Raw genomic sequence first — 24,718 nt, 5'->3', positions numbered from 1 at the left:
GCAGAGTCGGAATACGATTGTACTTGTGCCTGCTGACTGCCCTGAACGGAGGATGGAGTGCCGGGATGGAGGGGCCCGGCCGGTGCAAAGGGATTTAGGGCTGCTTGCAGAGTAGAATATGCTCGTCTCTGCCGAGTATGTGGGGTTCTCAAGCCGCACAGTTCGCCAGAAAGAGGCTTTTTGACCACTGTGCTGTTTGGAGAGGAGCATATCGTTTTCGTCGTACAAGGTGCTGTTTTCAATTTCACTGCCAATTGATCGTGTTCTTCCTATGTCCATCGCGGCGGACTCCAGGCGGCGTAGAAGATGCTCTGGAGAGCCATGATTGGGTTAGAGAATCCCCAATCTTCACAAGCCTTTTCCTCCTTTGATAAGATCTTTTCCAAATTTATCTTTGGAATTAACTGACTATCAGGAGGGGAAACATAGGTATGCTTGGGGCAATGCTCTTCGCTTGCGGCGCTTGATTTGTTTGATGCTCTTTTCTCAGCTGCAACCGAGGGGGCCGATGTGTTCTGAAGTATCGCTTGAAATGGTAACAACATCGCTGAGTATTCTTGTTTTCGCCATATACCAGCAGTCAGGTATGTAGATAACCTACATGCACAAATGGTAGAGTTATTATGGATATGTGTTCAAGGCTTCTATCTGTAGCAAATTTTGTAATTTTCATCCGAAACTAGCCTTCGGTACAAATTAATTTATTTTTCTTTATTTAACAAATTCAATATTTGTGATGGCAAATCTATTCCATGAATTGAAATTTTATTTTTCCTAAATTATTTCTATACATTATTAATTTCATATTAAAATTAGATCCTATAAAGGTAGTGCTTGATTTATTTAATAACTACATCATTGGTGCACCGTGCATGTAGATTACCTAAATTTTTAATTGCTGATAAATCCCTGGAATATGGCCAACACAAGTATCACAAGTGATGTTGTTAACATTTCAAGCGACATTTCAGAGACAACATCACCCCCGTTGGTTAGGGCGTTTACCTAAACAACTGCAGTACATGTGGATCATCATATCATGGGGCATGATAGAACTTTATTCAATTTAGAAAAAACAGGTAACATTTCATATGAAGTTTTCGAACAAGCAAACCTTGGAATTGGAATCGAAATGAGTAGTTTACATCCATCTCACTACATTAATATATCTTATATGAACCTACATCTTCTGATCCCACTTGAACAGTATGGGCCTTGTGGAATTGAATACAATGTAATTGAAAAGGTGGGTGGAGCTGACATTTCAAGACGTTCAGTCAATACGAATAATTTGGATGCTCTGAATCCTTCATTGCAAGGACCAAACAGGACCAAACATCACATCTGTTCTTATTTGGGCAAGGGTTAGCCTTCCCTGTGCACTGGACAAGGCGTGAAGTTTGATCCATTGCCGAATAACACAACCTTCAGAATCATATGAGTGATCCCACATGCGGAAATGAAATCCAATCATTTAAGTTGGAGGTAATGTTTCAACAATAGTATATAAATGATTGTTGTACACCTGGCAAATCTTGTTTGAGTTGCAGACAACACAAGTTCAGCTTAGGTATAAGTTAAAGAGTTTTAGTTTGAATCAATATCTAGTTGTAGACGTGTTTGAGTTAGGTGTCCATAAGTTCCAGTTAGCTGTCAAGTTTATGTGTGTATTGTCAATCATGTACTTTGTTGTCAATCTAATTAGCAGTCATTTAAGAATGTTGGTGGGTCAAGCTATCGTATAAATATACATATATTATATTAGTGGGTCAAGCTATTGTATAAATATGCATATATTATTCAAGAATAACAAGATGGAATAGTATATTATTTCTTTGCTTCTGCTGTTCTATTTTTCTAATATGGTATTAGAGTTATCTTCCTATTAAGTTGTGTGTTAGAGAAGAAGTTGTTAAGAAGATAAGGTCTAGAGAAGAACCATTGGAAGATTATGATTCATTGAAGAATTTGTTTGATTTTGAAGAGATAAACGCTTTGAAAATAGGAAAACATAGGGTAGAAGCTAGATGGATGTTTGAATAGTCTGGGGTGCTGTAGGATAGGAGAAACTATACCTTTACGAGGATTATGAGAGACATGTGTGGATTGTTGTCCAACAGTTTAGGAAGATCTAAAAATCTGGGGGCTTAGCATCATACCTTTACAATGGTTATGAGGCATTTCCTATGGAAATGGATGATCGCTGCATGACTATACCAGCAGTTAGGAGCATGAGTATGGACCTTGTAGGATATCCTATGACGCAAGCAAAGGATGAATAACTAGGGCCAAAGGCTCACCCAGCTATCCAAACCATCCAGCAAGAGTTAACACAACGGAAGCAAACACAAAGAACAACAACCAAAGGAGGAAGAAGAGTGAAATACTTTTATTGATTCATCAAAACATTTTCATACATGCTTAGCTGTAAGGCCTTCTGGGTTACGGCCAATTACAAATACATTCACATTCAAAGATCCAACTGCAAATTTGCACTTCCAATTATGCTCTTTAGTCCTCTTCCAAAAACTTGCCTAACTCTATGCCTAAACACTCTATGTATACTTGCCAAAATGGCTTACAGATTATTCTAGAACATTACATAAGAGGAAGGCCAACCCAACAACAGTATGGACACATCCCAAGAAAAGATCTTAACATAAATGTCGCGATCGAAATAAATCCCGCAAGTTGGCTCGCAGAAATCACATCCAAATGCTGACACTTGGCGTACATTGGGTAACTCGGCACATGAAGAGTCACTCGGCATACACTGAGTAACTCGGCACATGAAGGAATCACTCGGCATACACTGGGTAACTCAGTATCCACTAAGTACTACAGTAACTTGGCACCAACTGAGTGCTACAGTAACTCGGCACCAACTAGCAGAATGAACAAAAATGAGCAGGATACAAGACAACCCAAGATGCTCTTGCATCATTCTATATTGTTACAGATGAAGACAAGCCATTATACTTTGTAGCTATGAAATATGCAACATTGGCAGAAGATATTCAATCAGCCAACCCAGAGATTGACTCCATAGAAGGTGTACTAGAAGATGCTATACTTGACATCCCCTGTTCTTTAGTAGGTATGTTAAATCTACTCATTAAAATTCATTAGAACGCATCAATATATTTTTAACAAATTGGTATTTGCACTGAGATGCATAATTCAAAAGAGTTTTAACAATGCCACAAGTTAGTAGTAAAGAATAGGAAAAGGTGATTTAAATTCTTAGAAGACAGATAATAACTAAAACTGTATTGATCCGTTTCTATTTAGATCAACTCCAAAGGCTAGCAAATATTTTGTTAAAAATCTCGTTCTATAAGTCTTTAATGGCTTTTGTATTCAGCATTTTTATTTTGAGTTGGCCAACTCTAGCTTCAACAATCTGTCACACAAGAATAGGATAATGGATGAGTGAGATTATTTATCAGCATCTTATGTGCGAAGAAGCTTTGCAGAACTGTTTAAAAATGCGAAGAACATCCTGGATACATTGCAATTCATTTTGTTTTTCTTGTTAAAAGTAGTGGGAGCTTCAGTCTGAACCCTTGCGGAAGACAGAAGCAGGATCTTTACTTTTTTGTTATCTTCCATTTTGACATTCCATTTTATTTCCAATGCAAACATGATTTCGGGAGGTTTTTGTCAGATATTATAGTTGGAAATGCAATGTTTGACATGCATTCAAAATGTGCAATCATAGACAACGCCTCTGAATTGTTTGTGGAATGTCTCTAAACGATGTCATGTGGATTGAATATATCAACAGGCCTAAATTGAGTGCTCTTCTTCAGCGATCTGCTGGTAAGGGATGGTTTCCTTGCTTTCGCTGTTACAATATTAAATGGTGCTATCTTTTCTACAGCATTAAGAGTTAAGCTTGCTGTTCTTTTTATTTGTTCTGAGCTCTTTGATGGATTGTACCTTGCTCGCTATAATTTGTTCAATAGAAGCTCTTCGAAAAGATCTGGTTTGGATGCTCTTACCAACTACTTACATCTTAGAGGTCTCCAGCTCTCTCAAAACTATTTCGTCAACTGTATATGTATAGCATCAATTTAACTGAGAGTGTTGGAACAGGGTATTAGCATCCATCAAAGTATTTATCTTGCGCTTGCCTTGCCATACATATATATAAAATGTGCAAACATAGAAAAGGTCCGCGAACTGTTTCACAAAATGCCTCAAAGTACTGTTGATTCCCGGAAGATTGAGGATGATAATAGCGATAATACACAGAGAGTTCTAGTTCTAGGCCCGGGAAATCGCATAAACTATCACAGTTCTCAGATATGTGTGCAGGTATATGAATTCCTACATTTAATATCACCAATAAATGAACTAATTATAGACTTCGAAAAATCGAACTTAAAAGTCCTATGACATAAGAATGTTAAAATTTTCTAACTGAAGGAAACCACCCGGAATACACTCCAGTTTTATGCGATTTAAGAGCATACATGAATGGTTTTTAAATAGTAACAATTTCCACTCTATTGAGTCGTTGAAAAAGTAAAATGGTTCTTATCTCATTTGACACAGAAACTAGGAGTCAAGAATCCCATTTTCTTCTCTCGCGGACAGATGAATGGTCTGGATTAGAAAGTAGTAGTTTGGATAATTTAACACATTACTTTGGAAATGTGATTATTTCTATTCTGATCAATAAAAATAAATAATATTCTTAGAATAACTTATATTTAATAAGTTTGATAATTAAAAGGTAACTTTTTATGTAGTTTGGAAAACCGACTTTCGGATATTTTCTATTATAATGTTAAAAAATTAGAAGTGCTTTCATATTTTTATGACACTTGATTTATTTCAATTATAGATAATTGATCTCTTTTTAAAGTTTGAAATTGATTTATTTCAATTATAGATCATTCATCCCTTTTTAAAGTTTGAAATTTAGGATTTGGACAATGGAATCTAAAGTCTGCTCTGTACTTAAACAATTTGGTGTAATGCCCCGTCAAGGGATCCAAAGAATTTCACTAAGTTTGCCAAACAATTTTTTTTTTAAACATGAAAGTAAAACCATACACAACACTTGCGGAAGCAATAGTAACATCCAACTGAAAATAACATAACATGACAGATTACATTCTTTAAAGACCCCATAATGTTGAATTACTTCTAATCTTAACTATCCATCTAACATCACATCCATGATACATCCAATGTTCTTAAACAATATACAAGTGTCCTTTTAGATTGCTCAATCATCCATTATACATGACATATGGTATGAAAAGCTTAAAAAAATATCATAAATGAAACCACATATCATACATGATACAACATCACAAAAGATATAAACATCCATCATAAGAGATAACCATATATCACAAAACATAACTAACTAAGTGCACGGTTCCTCCCAACCATTAATAGCATCATTAGACCATCATAGATCCTAGCCATCCCTCTGTGCGTAACATTCCAAAGCACCGAAGAGATCATCGGCTATTAACATAGTAGGAATGTCACTCCTAAAAACATCCTACTAACATGCAAAGTAAAGCATAAGATACTATCATTTAACATATGCAAATCATCAATATAAGAAACATACCAGTAAATACATCCATCATAAGATATATCATCTATCATAATGATCCAAGAACAGAGTGAAGATAAATACCAACCAAGAAAGCATTAGCCACAGTGTCTTGGACGAATCTCAAATGATAAGAGTGATAAAACACTACCACTCGACCGCGTGCTACCTAAGTGGTCCACTCCCACCGTGCTGAGGAGATAATCTCAAGTCCCAAACAGGCTATCAAAACCACAAAGCATAAATCTCTTAAAGTCTAGGAAACCTAAAAGTATACTAACTCTAAGGTTCCATCACACAAAAATGACATCTAATTCTCAGAGGCACACAATGACCTGTAGGAAACCTACTCTGCAAGCGGAAAAGTGTCATCGCATTTATCTCGTACAAGTTACCCTGGCAGTTAGCTAAACTCCATGGGTCCATACAGATCTCATGCGGCCACTAGTATCCTCTCATACTGACGAGGCATACTATGGAATGCAAGGTCGCAACCATGCGTCTCACTACTCCCATCTTAGCCTGTACAAGCACTCAAGGCATGGGCGAGAACATCAAAACTCTTATCTTTTTAGGTTCATTTAATCCTCATTTAGTGTGTAAATGTTATCACTTATTAACCAAACTTACAATGAGTTACCCTGGCAGCCACTTAGGGCCCCGGCCCCCATTGCAAGCCACTTTCCAACACTACAAGTAGATTACCTACCCTAATTCTCATGGAATCATAAATCTCCACAGTCCTGTACAAGCGACTGTAAAGAAAATCCAAAAGATAATCTATAAAAAGAATCATCAAATATCCATAATATAAGCATCAAATATCCATAATAAAATCATCAAATCTCCAAGATAAGAATCATCAAATCTCCATGAGCATCCGAAAAGCATCCATAGAAAATCATGACCACAACAGTTCTCTATTGGCAATTGAAGGCATCACTGATAATCATAAGTATCCATTGGTTCTCAATAATCAAAATATATCATCACATCCATTGGTTCTTAACAAGCAACCAAGATAATCTCGAAAAAAACATACTGATCAAATATCTCAAAATCATACTGATCGAAGACTCCGAAATGGTTGAGTCAAACATGTCACATCATGACATCATCAAGAATAAATTCACATTTCAGTCTCATCATGGTGACTAGAAAATAAACCAAGGATAACTGATCGATGACTCAAAAATATGGTTAGCTCAAGTGTCTCATATACATCTCAGCTTCACACATGAAGACTGATGAACAAATACAAACATTTCATAGAGTATACGATCACATTACCATGGTTGGGCTTATAAAGATCAAGACCAAATAAAATCAACATGCCATCACATGTCATAACCCCCGAGCCTCTGGTAACAACCTAAGACTGGTCAACACTAGTTAACCCAAAAACCCAAAACAAGAAGTATAAAGAATACACGATGCAAACACATGTTTTGGTTTTGCTATAATCTCATAGTTGAGTTAAGTGTAGAGTTTCATTTTTCCATTTTCAAGTGTAGGGGTTTTAGTTTCCATTTTCAAGTATATTTCAAATGTCTAAGTTTCAACATTTGACCTACAAGTCAACCCATTTGTTTCCCTGATAACATTATACTTCCATTATTAAGAATTACTTTCTAAGAATAACTTAAGGATAAACATTTATTTATTAAATTGTTCATCATTGACCTTTAATTAAATTGTTCTCTTTATTTAACTAAGATCCATATTCAAATTGATCAACTCTTCTTATCGTTACTTCAACTTTTCACATAAGACAAGGATCATTAATCTTTAAATTATAAGAGAACCAATTATCATTCTTTGTATAAGATATCTTTAGAATGATTAATTAAATCCATCAATTAACATAGGTACACCATCCATGACCTATTATTATTCTAATAACCTTCAATTAGAATCTTAATTAAGGGTTACTAAAGTTTGAGTCTTTTAATTTAATCGTTATCATCGTTGACATCCATATGATATCTAAGGTCATAATTCAAGTCATAAGACTTATCAACTTCAATATAGATAATTTACAATCTCGCTACAAGATTTATAACAATTAAATCTCCATTACATAACTTAATTATTAATTAAATCCAATTAGCTCTAGTTAATTGATTTAATTAATAATTTCACAACCAAATTATCAACCCAAAGAATATCAGTTGACTAACAATAGTTTGTACGTGAAAAGTCATCTTCAATCCAATACACAAATATTAATATTTTAATAATAATAATATTAACAAGTTATTTTAAAAATCTTATCCATAATGACTACATTCATCTTTCTTAACGATTTCGTATTAATGATAATCATTTCAAGTTAAAACTCTATCGCATAACTTAATTATTAATATCATGGTTATGATATCAGCTCAATGCATATCAATTGATCAATTATACTTCAAATCCCAAAAACTAATGTCTTTACAAAACTTCAATCATTAAATAATCTCTTCTAGATTAACTCTAATCGAATTTATTAATAGTTTGTTAGACCCAACAAACATTCATCAAAACTATTATTATTCGATCTAGAGAATCTTTACATAAACTTCATTAGTTAATATTTGACTACCCTTAACATCATTAAGGTATATCAATAGGCTATTTAATAAATCAAACGTGTTAACCAATAACATAATGATTCAATCTTAATCCAATAATATAAATTATCATCTCACAATTATTTAATATATATTAACGTTAAAAGTCAACCATTAGACTTCATATTCTAATTCCTCAATACTCAAATTAATAATTCTATATATATATATATATATATATATATATTTGTTTTTTTTTTTTTTTTTTTTTTTTTTTTCTTGTAATAATGTCACTCGCAATAGTTTACAGCAACTAGCGTTGCCTCGTTGAATCTAAGATCAACTTCTGTTAACATTTGAATTAATAGTTTAATATTAACTTGTTAACAACTAATAACAAGTTATATTAAATTATCCCCATCAAATCAATATATTGAGATGTTCCTAAAAGTATATTCCATATTTGAAAAGATCCCTATTGTGTTTCAGAAAGACTCATTGTGAATTCAATATTAACAAATATTATCCCCCTAAATTCATTTAGATTAGATCTATAACATTAGATATCAACAGAATAATATATATATATATATAAATTAAATCATATATTCAATATATTTAACACTTATATATATATACATATACATATATATACATATACATGTATATATGTATATATATGTATATGTATATGTATATAAATATAAATAAATATATATATATATATATATATATATATATATATATATATATATATATATATATATATATATATATATATATATATATATATATATATAAACTTTCAATATGAAAAACGTTTCAATATAATGATTATTTCAAATTCGAAATATCATTATAACCAATCATTACACAAACCCGTACGTATAAAACTTTTAACAATGCCATCGGATCACATTAAAAAGGAAAGAAACACACATGGGAGGCCAAGCGATTAAATCACTGTATCAAATGTATGAGCCGTGCGGCCCACGGGTCGCAAGTACCCTGTGTACTCGCGGGTACTCTGCGACCTGCGCAAGTACTCCGCCACGAAGGAAATGGGTATTGGGGGGGGGGGGGGAGGGGGGGGTAATCTGCCCTCCCAATAATATATACATATTTCATCCATAGAACGGTTCAATTAACATTTTTTTGTTAATAATGTTTCTTGACTCGCATTTAAATGCGATTTCGGATTTACTAAGTTTCTCACTTCAATATACACAATTATATACATATATGTATATGTATATGTATATGTATATGTATATATATATGTATATATATATATATATATATATATATATATATATACAAAATTTATTTTCAATTATCACTGTATTTATGTAGATTTTACAAAAGAGAACATATATTTAGATCAAAACAAAAAGGGCTTTCCTAAACAAGAATTTTCCCCTTTAAATAATTGTTTTCTAAAAATGATTATTAATCCATCCAATAAGTCTAACTATAAATTTGAAAACATCATTCTCAATTTAATTCTAATTCGAGCCCAAACCCGTTTAGATCTAATGTCTTCTTAAGTTGGATCTAGGGTTTTCTAATGTTTTCTTCTCATCCAAATAAAATATCTAGATACCAATTTCAATTATAGATTCAATCATGAGTATTCAGACACATCTAACAAACATGATGAAGATAGGAAGAGAAATAGTGCAAATAGAGTGTGAGATTATCACGAGTGCACCTGGACACTGATGCTAATCCACCATGCCTCAGAAGTCCATAGAAAATCCCTTCCTTCTCTGTCATTCGCAATTCCTCCAAGATCCAAGCCAACCAAATCTTCCGAGTGATTAGAAGTGCTAGAAGAAACATGAAGGCATATAGAAGCATATGAGCATGAAGAAGAATATAAGCTTGTAGCTTGAAGCTTCCATTCCACTTATATAAACACACTAGGAGAGCCTCAATTTAAAGGCCTCTAAGATGCATCTAGAGTGTCTCTAGAAACAACTAGAAGATAAGCATGACAACCAAGCATGAGCCTTCTCCAACCTTCTAGATAAGTTTTAAGGTTGTAGACACCATGTGCTCAAATAAAAATGCTAACTCCTAAGTGTAGACAACTAGTGCATTCTTAGAGTGCAAACTTCTGTGTTATCTACATGACAACTCTCGAAAATTTGCAAACTCCTATGTGAGCAAATATTAAAATAATACACATTAATTAATATAATATTTAATTTACTCTTCCCAATTTAATTTATTTATTTATTAAATCTCATGCACTAACTTTAATAATTCCACTTTTTAATCTTAATATATTTATATTTTAATCACATGAGATTTAGAATCTTTTAATAATTTAAAATATATTTTCCACTTTTAAATTTCATTTTCTAAAACTTAATTGCTAAAATATTTATTAGTTTTAATAATAATATTATTTAGTCATTTATTTAAAAATGAACTCCAAATATATTATTATTAAAATAAATATTGTCACATTCCAAATTTAAACTTTTAACTTTTATCTTCAAATTTAATTATTTTATTTAATTAATTTTCCAATTAATTAAATAAAATAAATATTAAAATATCATATTAATTTTCCATTTAATTAAACTATTAATTAAATCTTTTAATTAGGCTTAATTAATAGAAAATACACCAAGACTCACAAAGTAAAAATATGAAAATCCATCATAGCCAAAATTCATACAAAATCAAACCAAGGGTTAATATCACGAATTACGTTATCCAACGTATTCGGAGGGTACTCAACTCAGATACTTGTCCTAAATTTCCAATTAGAACAAATGGCTTAAAGGGGTTGGGATTTGGACTTGAGAATTTATCTCTCCTCTCTTATCATTGAGATAATGTGATAGGGTACGCTCATCCTGACAATTCAGGGAAGTCGATACCCGATACCTGCAACCTGCATAAAAACCATGCATGTACAAACACAATGTATACTAAACTAAACAGGCAATGGCAGGAAGTGGTGCATCGTGTAGATCCTGACTAGCAGGTGACTACGACTCCCTTCCTTAACCACATCAGACACGCCATACAAAAGCAAACACGCAAAACAAACACACACACCATACACATGCAAGTATGGAGTAAGTATTCATAAGAAAACACATATGATAATAAATCATCTTACTAATCATCATTAATAACTGAAAGCAATGTAATGATCATCATCAATAATTGTGAACACTAAAAATAACCATCATACATACATGAAATGTAGAGTCTAAGTAATCTTATCATATAATAAACTAAATCCATAACATAATATCTGTTAATCTCATAACAATGTTGCTAACCATCAACATAAAACTAGCCCTAAAAGAGTTCAGCAATGATAACAAAATGTGAACTAGGGGCAGGCACTACATCCACCCCCCCTGGGATTAGGCTTACTCCTGGAAGCCTACAAGAAATAAGAAACTAAGTTACTCACTTTGCGGGTCCCATTGAACCTTTTCCTCTGTAGGGAGGCATGATTCAACTGAAGATATTACAACACCTTTAGAGCAATATGATTCTGGTTTAATGGTAAACCGAAAACCATATCGATCCAACATCATTCCTTTAACAACTATTGAAATATATCCCTTAATACATTCTAAACAAGAGCAACTTAATGCTTGCAAAGATAAACAAAGGTATACTACCTTGAAACTTAGATAAAAGATACATGTTTTGCAACTAGAATAAGTTTCAATTTTCAATTTTGCCCATGTTTAGGTTTAAGTAGAATTTTTAGTTTTAAAAACTAAGTGTTAAGCATGAAAAATATGCAAGTAACAATTTAGGCTTTGTTTCAGTTCACCTAGTTTCAAGTTTTCAGTTTTGAAAGAGATACACATGATAGTTCAAAGTTTTCATTTTGTTCAACTAGTTGACAAATAGTGGTATTCAAATATACCCAGAGCTCCCAATGTTGAAACTCGGGCTCTGATACCAAATGTAATGCCCCGTGAAGGGATCCAAAGAATTTCACTAAGTTTGCCAAACAATTTTTTTTTTAAACATGAAAGTAAAACCATACACAACACTTGCAGAAGCAATAGTAACATCCAACTGAAAATAACATAACATGACAAGTTACATTCTTTAAAGACCCCATAACGTTGAATTACTTCTAATCTTAACTATCCATCTAACATCACATCTATGATACATCCAATGTTCTTAAACAATATACAAGTGTCCTTTTAGATTGCTCAATCATCCATTATACATGACATATGGTATGAAAAGCTTAAAAAAATAAACATCCATGTAAATAAAGTACATCATCATCCATGATGCAATAACATAAATGAAACCACATATCATACATGATACAACATCACAAAAGATATAAACATCCATCATAAGAGATAACCATATATCACAAAACATAACTAACTAAGTGCACAGTTCCTCCCAACCATTAATAGCATCATTAGACCATCATGGATCCTAGCCATTCCTCCGTGCGTAACATTCCAAAGCATCGAAGAGATCATCGGCTATTAACATAGTAGGAATGCCACTCATAAAAACATCCTACTAACATGCAAAGTAAAGCATAAGATACTATCATTTAACATATGCAAATCATCAATATAAGAAACATACCAGTAAATACATCCATCATAAGATATATCATCTATCATAATGATCCAAAAACAGAGTGAAGATAAATACCAACCAAGAAAGCATTAGCCACGGTGTCTCGGACGGATCTCAAATGATAAGAGTGATAAAACACTAACACCCGACCGCATGGTACCTAAGTGGTCCACTCCCACCGTGCTGAGGAGATAATCTCAAGTCCCAAACAGGCTATCAAAACCACAAAGCATAAATCTCTTAAAGTCCAGGAAACCTAAAAGTATACTAACTCTAAGGTTCTATCACACAAAACCAACATCTAATTCCCAGAGGCACACAATGACATGTAGGAAACCTACTCTGCAAGCGAGAAAGTGTCACCGCATTTATCTCGTACAAGTTACCCTAGCAGTTAGCTAAACTCCATGGGTCCATACAGATCTCATTCGGCCACTAGTATCCTCTCATACTGACAAGGCATACTATGGAATGCAAGGTTGCAACCATGCGTCTCACTACTCCCATCCTAGCCTGTACAAGCGCTCAAGGCATGGGCGAGAACATCAAAACTCTTATCTTTTTAGGTTCATTTAATCTCCATTTAGTGTGTAAATGTTATCACTTATTAACCAAACTTACAATGAGTTACCCTGGCAGCCACTTAGGGCCCCGACCCCCATTGCAAGCCACTTCCCAACACTACAAGTAGATTACCTACCCTAATGCTCATGGAATCATAAATCTCCATGGTCCTGTACAAGCGACTGTAAAGAAAATCCAAAAGATAATCCATAAAAAGAATCATCAAATATCCACAATATAAGCATCAAATATCCATAATAAAATCATCAAATCTCCAAGATAAGAATCATCAAATCTCCATGAGCATTCGAAAAGCATCCATAGAAAATCATGACCACAACAGTTCTCTATTGGCAACTGAAGGCATCACTGATAATCATAAGTATCCATTGGTTCTCAATAACCAAAATATATCATCACATCCATTGGTTCTTAACAAGCAACCAAGATAATCTCGAAATAATCATACTGATCAAATATCTCAAAATCATACTGATTGAAGACTTCGAAATGGTTGAGTCAAACATGTCACATAATGACATCATCAAGAATAAATTCACATTTCAGTCCCATCATGGCGACTAGAAAATAAACCAAGGATAACTGATCGATGACTCAAAAATATGGTTAGCTCAAGTGTCTCATATACATCTCAGCTTCACACATGAAGACTGATGAACAAATACAAACATTTCATAGAGTATACAATCACATTACCATGGTTTGGCTTATAAAGATCAAGACCAAATAAGATCAACATGCCATCACATATCATAACCTCCGAGCCTCTAGTAACAACCTAAGACTGGTCAACACTAGTTAACCCAAAAATCCAAAACAAGAAGCATAAAGAATAAACGATGCAAACACATGTTTTGGTTTTGCTATAATCTCATAGTTGAGTTAAGTGTAGAGTTTCATTTTTCCATTTTCAAGTGTAGGGGTTTCAGTTTCCATTTTCAAGTATACTTCAAATGTCTAAGTTTCAACATTTGACCTACAAGTCAACCCATTTGTTTTCCCGATAACATTATCCTTCCATTATTAAGAATTACTTTCTAAGAACAACTTAAGGATAAACATTTACTCATTAAATTGTTCATCATTGACCTTTAATTAAATTGTTCTCTTTATTTAACTAAGATCCATATTCAAATTGATCAACTCTTCTTATCGTTACTTCAACTTTTCACATAGGACAAGGATCATTAATCGTTAAATTATAAGAGAACCAATTATCATTCTTCGTATAAGATATCTTTAGAATGATCAATTAAATCCATCAATTAACATAGGTACACCATCCATGACCTATTATTATTCTAATAGCCTTCAATTAGAATCTTAATTAAGGGTTACTAAAGTTTGAGTCTTTTAATTTAATCGTTATCATCGTTGACATCCATATGATATCTAAGGTCATAATTCAAGTCATAAGACTTATCAACTTCAATATAGATAATTTACAATCTCGCTACAAGATTTATAACAATTAAATCTTCATTACATAACTTAATTATTAATTAAATCCAATTAGCTCTAGTTAATTGATTTAATTAATAATTTCACAACCAAATTATCAACCCAAAGAATATCAGTTGACTAACAATAGTTTGTACGTGAAAAGTCATCTTCAATCCAATACACAAATATTAATATTTTAATAATAATAATATTAACAAGTTATTTTAAAAATCTTATCCATAATGACTACATTCATCTTTCTTAACGATTTAGTATTAATGATAATCATTTCAAGTTAAAACTCTATCGCATAACTTAGTTATTAATATCATGGTTATGATATCAGCTCAATGCATATCAATTGATCAATTATACTTCAAATCCCAGAAACTAATGTCTTTACAAAACTTCAATCATTAAATAATCTCTTCTAGATTAACTCTAATCGAATTTATTAATAGTTTGTTAGACCCAACAAACATTCATCAAAACTATTATTATTCAATCTAGAGAATCTTTACATAAACTTCATTAGTTAATATTTGACTACCCTTAACATCATTAAGGTATATCAATAGGCTATTTAATAAATCAAACGTGTTAACCAATAACATAATGATTCAATCTTAATCCAATAATATAAATTATGATCTCACAATTATTTAATATATATTAACGTTAAAAGTCAACCATTAGACTTCATGTTCTAATTCTTCAATACTCAAATTAATAATTCAATATATATATATATATATATATATATATATATATATATATATATATATATATATATATATATTTCTTGTAATAATGTCACTCGCAATAGTTTACAGCAACTAGCGTTGCCTCGTTGAATCTAAGATCAACTTCTGTTAACATTTGAATTAATAGTTTAATATTAACTTGTTAACAACTAATAACAAGTTATATTAAATTAACCCCATCAAATCAATATATTGAAATGTTCCTAAAAGTATATTCCATATTTGAAAAGATCCCTATTGTGTTTTAGAAAGACTCATTGTGAATTCAATATTAACAAATATTATCCCCCTAAATTCATTTAGATTAGATCTATAACATTAGATATCAACAGAATAATATATATATATTTATATAAAAATTAAATCATATATTCAATATATTTAACACTTATATATATATATATATATATATATATATATATATATATATATATATATATATATATATATATATATATATATATATATATATATTGATAAACTTTCAATATGAAAAATGTTTCAATATAATGATTATTTCAAATTCGAAATATCATTATAACCAATCATTACACAAACCCGTACGTATAAAACTTTTAACAATGCCGTCGAATCACATTAAAAAGGAAAGAAACACACATGGGAGGCCAAGCGATTAAATCATTGTATCAAACGTATGAGCCGTGCGGCCCGCGGGTCGCAAGTACCCTGCGTACTCGCGGGTACTCTGCGACCTGCGCAAGTACTCCGCCACGGAGGAAATGGGCACGGGGGGGGGGGGGGGGGGGGGTGGTAATCCGCCCTCCCAATAATATATACATATTTCATCCATAGAACGGTTCAATTAACATTTTTTTGTTAATAATGTTTCTTGACTCGCATTTTAAATGCGATTTCGGATTTACTAAGTTTCTCACTTCAATATACACAATTATATATATATATATATATGTATGTATGTATGTATGTATGTATGTATGTATATGTATATGTATATGTATATGTATATGTATATGTATATGTATATGTATATGTATATGTATATGTATATCTATATATACAAAATTTATTTTCAATTATCACTGTATTTATGTAGATTTTACAAAAGAGAACATATATTTAGATCAAAACAAAAAGGGCTTTCCTAAACAAGAATTTTCCCCTTTAAATAATTGTTTTCTAAACATGATTATTAATCCATCCAATAAGTCTAACTATAAATTTGAAAACATCATTCTCAATTTAATTCTAATTCGAGCCCAAACCCGTTTAGATCTAATGTCTCCTTAAGTTGGATTTAGGGTTTTCTAATTTTTTCTTCTCATCCAAATAAAATATCTAGATACCAATTTCAATTATAGATTCAATCACAAGAGTATTCAGACACATCTAACAGACATGATGAAGATAGAAAGAGAAATAGTGCAAATAGAGTGTGAGATTATCACGAGTGCACTTGAACACTGATGCTAATCCACCATGCTTCAGAAGTCCATAGAAAATCCCTTCCTTCTCTGTCATTCGCAATTCCTCTAAGATCTAAGCCAACCAAATCTTCCGAGTGATTAGAAGTGCTAGAAGAAACATGAAGGCATATAGAAGCATATGAGCATGAAGAAGAATATAAGCTTGTAGCTTGAAGCTTCCATTCCACTTATACAAACTAGGAGAGCCTCAATTTAAAGGCCTCTAAGATGCATCTAGAGTGTCTCTAGAAACAACTAAAAGATAAGCATGACAACCAAGCATGAGCCTTTTCTAACCTTCTAGATAAGTTTTAAGGTTGTAGACACCATGTGCTCAAATAAAAATGCTAACTCCTAAGTGTAGACAACTAATGCATTCTTAGAGTGCAAACTTTTGTGTTATCTACATGACAACTCCCGAGAATTTACAAACTCCTATGTGAGCAAATATTAAAATAATACACATTAATTAATATAATATTTAATTTACTCTTCCCAATTTTATTTATTTATTTATTAAATCTCATGCACTAACTTTAATAATTCCACTTTTTAATCTTAATATATTTATATTTTAATCACATGATATTTAGAATCTTTTAATAATTTAAAATATATTTTCCACTTTTAAATTTCATTTTCCAAAACTTAATTGCTAAAATATTTATTAGTTTTAATAATATTATTATTTAGTTATTTATTTAAAAATGAATTCCAAATATATTATTATTAAAATAAATATTGTCACATTCCAAATTTAAACTTTTAACTTTTATCTTCAAATTTAATTATTTTATTTAATTAATTTTCCAATTAATTAAATAAAATAAATATTAAAATATCATATTAATTTTTCATTTAATTAAACCATTAATTAAATCTTTTAATTAAGCTTAATTAATAGAAAATACACCAAGACTCACAAGGTAAAAATATGAAAATCCATCATAGCCAAAATACATACAAAATCAAACCAAAGGTTAATATCACGAATTATTTTATCCAACGTATTCGGAGGGTACTCAACTCGGATACTTGTCCTAAATTTTCAATTAGAACAAATGGCTTAAAGGGGTTGGGATTTGGACTTGAGAATTTATCTCTCTTCTCTTATCATTGAGATAATGTGATAGGGTACGCTCATCCTGGCAATTCAGGGAAGTCGATGCCCGGTACCTGCAACCTGCATAAAAACCATGCATATACAAACACAATGTATACTAAACTAAACAGGCAATGGCAGGAAGTGGTGCATCGTGTAGATCCCGACTAGCAGGTGACTACGACTCCCTTCCTTAACCACATCAGACACGCCATACAAAAGCAAACATGCAAAGCAAACACGCACACCATACACATGCAAGTATGGGGTAAGTATTTATAAGAAAGCACATATGATAATAAATCATCTTACTAATTATCATTAATAACTGAAAGCAATGTAATGATCATCATCAATAATTGTAAACACTAAAAATAACCATCATACATACATGAAATGTAGAGTCTAAGTAATCTTATCACATAATAAACTAAATCCATAACATAATATCTGTTAATCTCATAACAATGCTGCTAACCATCAACATAAAACTAGCCTTAAAAGAGTTCAACAATGATAACAAAATGCAAACTAGGGGCAGGCACTACATTTGGTTTGATTTGGTTTGAATTGCCGTTAGAATGATTGAATTTTATTCTTACTTCAATATTGATGACTACAGCATATGAACTGCTAAACTATGATAATATGCAATGATGGCAGACTGATTGCAGCAACTGATTTAAATTTCTAATTTTTGTTTCCAGAAGTGCAATGCAAACTACTTTGTGAAATGGAGAAAGACTGACACTGCTCTCACAGTAACACTGGGTAATTTACAAGCCGGGTAACCCTGGGATCCGACTAGTGCAAGTGCCAGTTTTTATCAATAGAACAGTAAGCAACCCATTACAATCATTAGAAAAAATATTTGAAAGAGAAAACCAGAGAACCACAAACAGACCTGTCACAAAAACAGTGAAATTGGACAGGATCGTTAAAATAAATCTCCAAAGCCCCACATACTGCCTATTTAAGTTCTATCATTATAATATTATTCAATATAGCTATACTTCAGGCACATACGACGCTACCTATAGGTCAAACAACTTTGTCCACTGTGAGGTTTACGAAATCTACCATTGCCGCCCAGTTAATTGATCCTCAGGTCGGCGAGTATGTCGGTGTTAGTATCGAGCAACAAAATCACACCATTTTAACGAGCACCCGCACGTTCATTGCTGTGTAATCTAATATAGTCCTGAAGATGGGGGATACATCAGTTTCTTGGCTTTCAGTGCTGCTTAGCAGTGCTCTAGTGCTCTTAATATTGCTGATATGGAGGAGAAAGAGAGAGGTTGGGAATTCTCTTCCTCTTCCTCCTGGGCCTCCTGGTTTGCCCATTGTGGGAAACTTATTTCAGATTGGTTAAAAACCCCATGAATCTCTGTTTGCACTATCTCAGCACTACGGGCCTCTCATGATGCTCTCTCTGGGCATGAACAGAGCAGTGGTGGTCTCATCTCCTGACATGGCCAAGGAATTTCTCAAAACCCACGATCACGTATTTGCAGGGCGGCCACTCTCACAGGCAGCCATGGTTAATTCTCACCACAAGTCATCTCTTGTCATGGGTGAATACGGAGCTCGGTGGCAGAAACTGAGGCGCATCTCTACCACTCAGCTCATCACTGGAAAGATGCTGCGATCTCTGGAACATCTCAGAATAGGTCAAGTCTGTGGAATGACTAGAATGATATTTGAGATGAAGGGAAAGAGTGTAAACATTCCCCATATGGTGTTCTTCACTGGCCTCAATCTGATTGCCAACATGATCTTCAGTAGAAGCATGTTGGATCCCAACGACAAAGACTCCATGGATTTCAAGGAGGCCTTCACTACTACGCTCATGCTTGCTGGTAAACCCAACTTGGCTGACTCCTTTCCATTTCTGGCCTTCATGGATCCTCAGGGAGTTAAACGTCAGCTGGCCAAGTGTTACAAGATTGTTTATAAGTTTTTAGATTCATTTATTAGCAATCGGCTAGAGGGGAAAGAATCAGACAAGGAGGATTTTCTGGGTGTGCTGCTCGAGTTGAAAGATGGTGAATTGAGTCTTACGGATATCAAACTGCTCATTTATGTAAGTTTTCTGTCATCTTCTCATATTCTTATTGTTAAGAAGGTGATATTGGGATTGAACTGACGATATTATTATGGGAATTTAATTGTGTAGTTTTTTAGTCAAATTATCATATTATTGTTAGGATTTAATTATATAATTTTTAGTCAAACTTAATAATTTGTATTTTATAAGTAGTGGTTTATAATAATCCATTTTTTAGGAGAATTAATAATTGCATAGTACATTTGGGTGATGTTTCTAGAGGTGAACCTTTTGACTGTCTAAGGAAATCTCTGAATACCTACTCCAATTCAAGGGTGCTTTACAATGAAGTTTCTTCCAAGTTTAAGTCCACTTAACTTTCTATTACATTTGCAAAACCTTTAGTACTATTTTGACCTGTAAACCATTCATTATAGAGTCTATTCAGTTCATCAATTGAATCGTATACTTTTTTAAACCACTAATAAAGCATGTATCAATAAATTTGATACAAAAACTATAAAATTAAACTATGATAATAATATCATAATTATCTTCTATTTAATAAAAAATGTCATAATTTAATAAAGCTATTTAATAGATCAATTAATTTATTAATGATCAGATTCCTCCAATCCATAGTTCAATGTATCTCTAGATTTCTAAATTAGACTGTTTGGCTGTGTTTTAATCAATTCATTAATTCAATGTATCTGTAGATTTCTAAATTAGACTGTTTGGCTTTGTGCATCAATATTTTAGATTACAGTCAATGATCAAAATACTTTAAAAAAATTATTTATAATTATTTTCACAATCATTTTATGTTTATTCTAAAATTATTATAATAATGTTTACTTTTACTTTGCAGGAACTATTAGTGGCTGGTAGTGACACAACATCTACAACAATTGAATGGATTATGACAGAACTAATTCGGTATCCCAATGGACTGAAACGAGCCCAAGAAGAATTGGAAGAAAAGATAGGGCGTTCTAAAAAGGTGGAAGAATGTGATATAGATGAGCTGCCTTATCTCTATGCTGTGATCAAAGAAGGGTTTCGCTTGCATCCACCTCTTCCTTTTCTCATCCCTCATAGAGCTGAGGAATCTTGTGAAATCAACGGATATGCGATACCTAAACATACCCAAGTGTTGGTGAACGTGTGGGGAATGGGAAGGGACCCTAAAAATTGGGTGGATCCTTTAAAATTCTGCCCGGAGAGATTTTTAGAGGGTGAAAATAGTAAGATAGATTATAAGGGACATGATTTTGAACTGATACCATTTGGAACAGGAAGAAGAATGTGCATGGGCATTCCTCTGGCATATAGGATGGTTAATTTAATTTTGGCTTCGCTTGTCCATTCTTTTGATTGGACTATTCCAGATGGAATGAATGGAGAGGATCTAGATATGAATGAAGACTTTGGGGTGACATTGAAAAAGAAAGTGGACTTACATGTAATCCCCACACCACGCCTACCACATCAGGTCTACTAAAATCTGAATCTGAATTGATTCATGATGAATGTCACCATATTTTAGTTTATCTCCTTGATCACGATTGAATCTTATTATAAAGTATGTAAATCGTCATGTGTAAGAGGTGCTTGACATTGAGATGGTGGAACGTCTTAGTAAAAGACTCGAGTCTTATATGGTTCTTGTTGCGTGTATCTTTGAATGGGCGTTATTATCTTACTTTGGTATATTATTAGTATGATGGTGGGAAATATAATGTTATATGTTTTTTATATGATTTTATGCATCCCACTATGAGTTAATTTTAATAATAAGATTATGCCCTATTACATTAATACTAGTGCATTGGTGATCTTTCTCACTTGTATATTATTTTTTATTGAACATAAGATTATGACAACTATATGGTTTATCTAGAAATATCAACTCTTCTAAATGATTGGGTGAACTTCTAAATGGTATAATTTTGTATAGAAAGTTGTTTTAATATATTAAGGAAAAGAGAGAATGTAATTGAATTTTGGGATCTTATATTTTATTATGATTTTGTATGTGAAATATTTGTGTTTTTGATAAGTTATGTAATCATTGTTGGATTCTACATAGTTGCAAGTAGGTTATATACAAGTTGAGTGACTTCTTATTCATACATCCTAGTGTGAGGCAACCTTGGATTTTTTTGACATCAACATATGTTAGCTATTGGAGTGGTAATACTAGAGATCTTATTGGGTCCGTAAAAAAGACAATGTACCAAAAAATGTCAAATTACCTTTTTGGCTCCTATAGAAGCATTTTGTTTGTGCCAAATTTGGCCATTGTCAAATGGATTGAAATGACAAATTCTTATACATGGTCAATTAAAAGAGATTAGTGAGCATCAAATGGAATGCATTTTTAAAATGTTGCACCAAATAAGTCACATTTTGATATATGATTTTCCTTTCCTATACATTAAGTTATATTTCTTGTATATATATCGATATGATGATTGAGAGTGATTTAGATGTCTGCAAGTTATAATTTAGATTCTAGGGTTTAATAGAACTAATAAATTTCTTGGTTCTATCAAATTTTCAGCTATCAACAAGCTCATATCAAAATTCTCACACTTACCTTATCTCTCTCAATCTTTATACATATCTTGTTCCTTATCGCCATTCCTCAATCCCCTCTCTCTACCTCTCTATCTAATATCTCTTCTTCTCTCAAGATCTGCACCTATCTCTCTAACTCTATCACCCTTCACTCTACTTTTTATCTCCTCTCTTTATTTACATACCTCAAACTTGCTCCATCATTCCAGCTATCACTCTTTGCTTTTATCCATATTTCTACAATCTCTCTCTACTAGAATCTAACACAAAGTTACACTTACTATTACGCAAACTAACATTAGAATCTGACATGATCTCCTCACTTTAGAAGAAAAATGAAGATCAATTTTACCTTAACTTGAAAAATATCATCTTCATAAATAATAAAAATTGATAGTTGAAAGTTAGCAACTAGTAATATGGGAGAGCTTTTTAGCAGCAACAGATCTGTTACCATGTTGTCTCTTAGTTATTAGGTTTCTAATATCAACAAATTTGTTTACCTTTTATATTCACTATCTAAATAATTCTCCCTAACAATACCAATATGGAAATCCAGTAGGAGGTCCAAACAAGCTTGGGTTTCTTTGCATTCCACTATTACAATGTACAATTTCCTCGGCTAGACATGTTTTCCCTTTCTTTGCTTTCTTTTCCCCTTTGGGATAGGGTAATTCTCTTTGAACTAATAGTATGGAGAAGGATTTGTGAAGGCAATTTATGATGCAAGCAGCATATAATCTTAGTACAGGGCTAAGTCATACTGCCTCACTTCTTGTCTTACTGTTCCTCAATACCCTACTTATGTTGCCCATCCGGATCTCATCAGTCTACAAGAAAAAGAAGGGCTATGAAGAGAATCATGTGATTCTCAAGCTCTGCCTTATTTCCATCGTTCTGGGTCTCTTCACGGGCTTGGTCAACTTCATGTACGCTTGGGGCCTCAATTACCTTCCTCTCTCAACCCCAACTTTGGTGATTGCCACTCAACTGGCATTCAATGCAGTATTTGCTTATCTGATAGTTGGGCAGAAGTCAACTTCTTTTTTCAATCAATGCCGTGACTCTGCTCACAATGGCTGTCGTTATGCTTTCTTTCAATACAAGGAACGACACACCATAGGGAGTCCACCATCAGCAGTATATAGTAGGGTTTATCGTCACACTTGGTGCGGCCGCCCTTTATGGATCGATTCTCCCACTCATTGAGCTCGCATAAGGAAACCTCACGCCAGATAACATATACTCTTGTTATGGAGATGCAACTCATCATGTCTTGCTCTGCAGTTGCCTTCTGTTTGGTTGGTATGACTGCAAATCATGATTTCATGGCCATTGGGAGAGAGACCAAGGCTTCCCCAATGGGTGAGGTTAGTTACTATGTTAGCATTGTAGCTAATGCCATCTGCTGGCAACTTTTCTTTATTGGGGTGTTTGGTGTCATCTTTCCAACTAATTCGCTACTGAGTGGTATCATCATAGCCTTCTACATTCCCATCAACCAACTGTTGGCTGTAGTTATAAGGAGAGAAGTTTACTCGAGAGAAAGCCATGCCTTTGGTAATTGCTCTTTGGGGTTTTGCCTCATATTTGTATGAAGAAGATTTTGATTCTAAAAGCCTAGATGAGGACCGACAACCATCTAACGAAGAAGACCATTGATCTTCGAAAAGCTTTGTTGAAGACAATGTACTTGCAAGCAAGCATATATGTTAGAGGAAAAAATTAATTTAAATTAATTTATTAAATTACCTTTTCTATTTTTTTAAGATTTCATTTCATACATTTATGCATTCACATCTAATAATTAATTATTAATTATCAAATGATTTTGTCTTTTTAGGTTACCTTTTTTTCAGATTTCAATCTCCCTCTATAAGGATTGATCTTTTGTAATTATCTCTTATCTTTTTCATTTCTAGGAATATAATTTGCATATTTTCAAAGCAAACACTTGCATCTATCTTTTTTTTTTACTCTATGATAGGTTTTTACATACAGGTATTCTTCG

At 32.8% G+C, this 24,718-nt stretch overlaps 1 protein-coding gene and 1 pseudogene across 1 annotated transcript; both read left to right on the top strand.

Moving 5' to 3' along the window:
* The first annotated feature begins 1 nt into the window (after position 1).
* LOC149553853 (geraniol 8-hydroxylase-like) lies at positions 2-21,882 on the top strand. The gene is made up of 3 exons (XM_089789210.1): positions 2-584; positions 18,785-20,160; positions 20,996-21,882. Exons 2-3 carry the CDS (start codon positions 19,498-19,500, stop codon positions 21,626-21,628), a joined length of 1,296 nt encoding a protein of 431 aa, XP_089645336.1. The 5' UTR covers positions 2-584; positions 18,785-19,497; the 3' UTR covers positions 21,629-21,882.
* A 1,548-nt stretch (positions 21,883-23,430) lies between these two features.
* On the top strand, positions 23,431-24,369 carry LOC149553852 (purine permease 1 pseudogene; annotated as a pseudogene).
* Positions 24,370-24,718: the final 349 nt, after the last annotated feature.

Source organism: Cupressus sempervirens, chromosome 6 (genome assembly GCF_028749045.1).
Source record: "Cupressus sempervirens isolate cs-2001-9-10 chromosome 6, ASM2874904v1, whole genome shotgun sequence".
NCBI lineage: Eukaryota > Viridiplantae > Streptophyta > Pinopsida > Cupressales > Cupressaceae > Cupressus > Cupressus sempervirens.
Note: the sequence above shows the minus strand (reverse complement) of the source record. Positions and strands in the feature narration are given on the sequence as shown.

Coding starts and splice junctions, on each gene's coding strand:
- LOC149553853 (XM_089789210.1), top strand. CDS start 19,498: ATGATGCTCTCTCTGGGCATGAACAGAGCAGTGGTGGTCTCATCTCCT. Junction 20,161..20,995: donor ATATCAAACTGCTCATTTAT/GTAAGTTTTCTG, acceptor TTTACTTTGCAG/GAACTATTAGTGGCTGGTAG.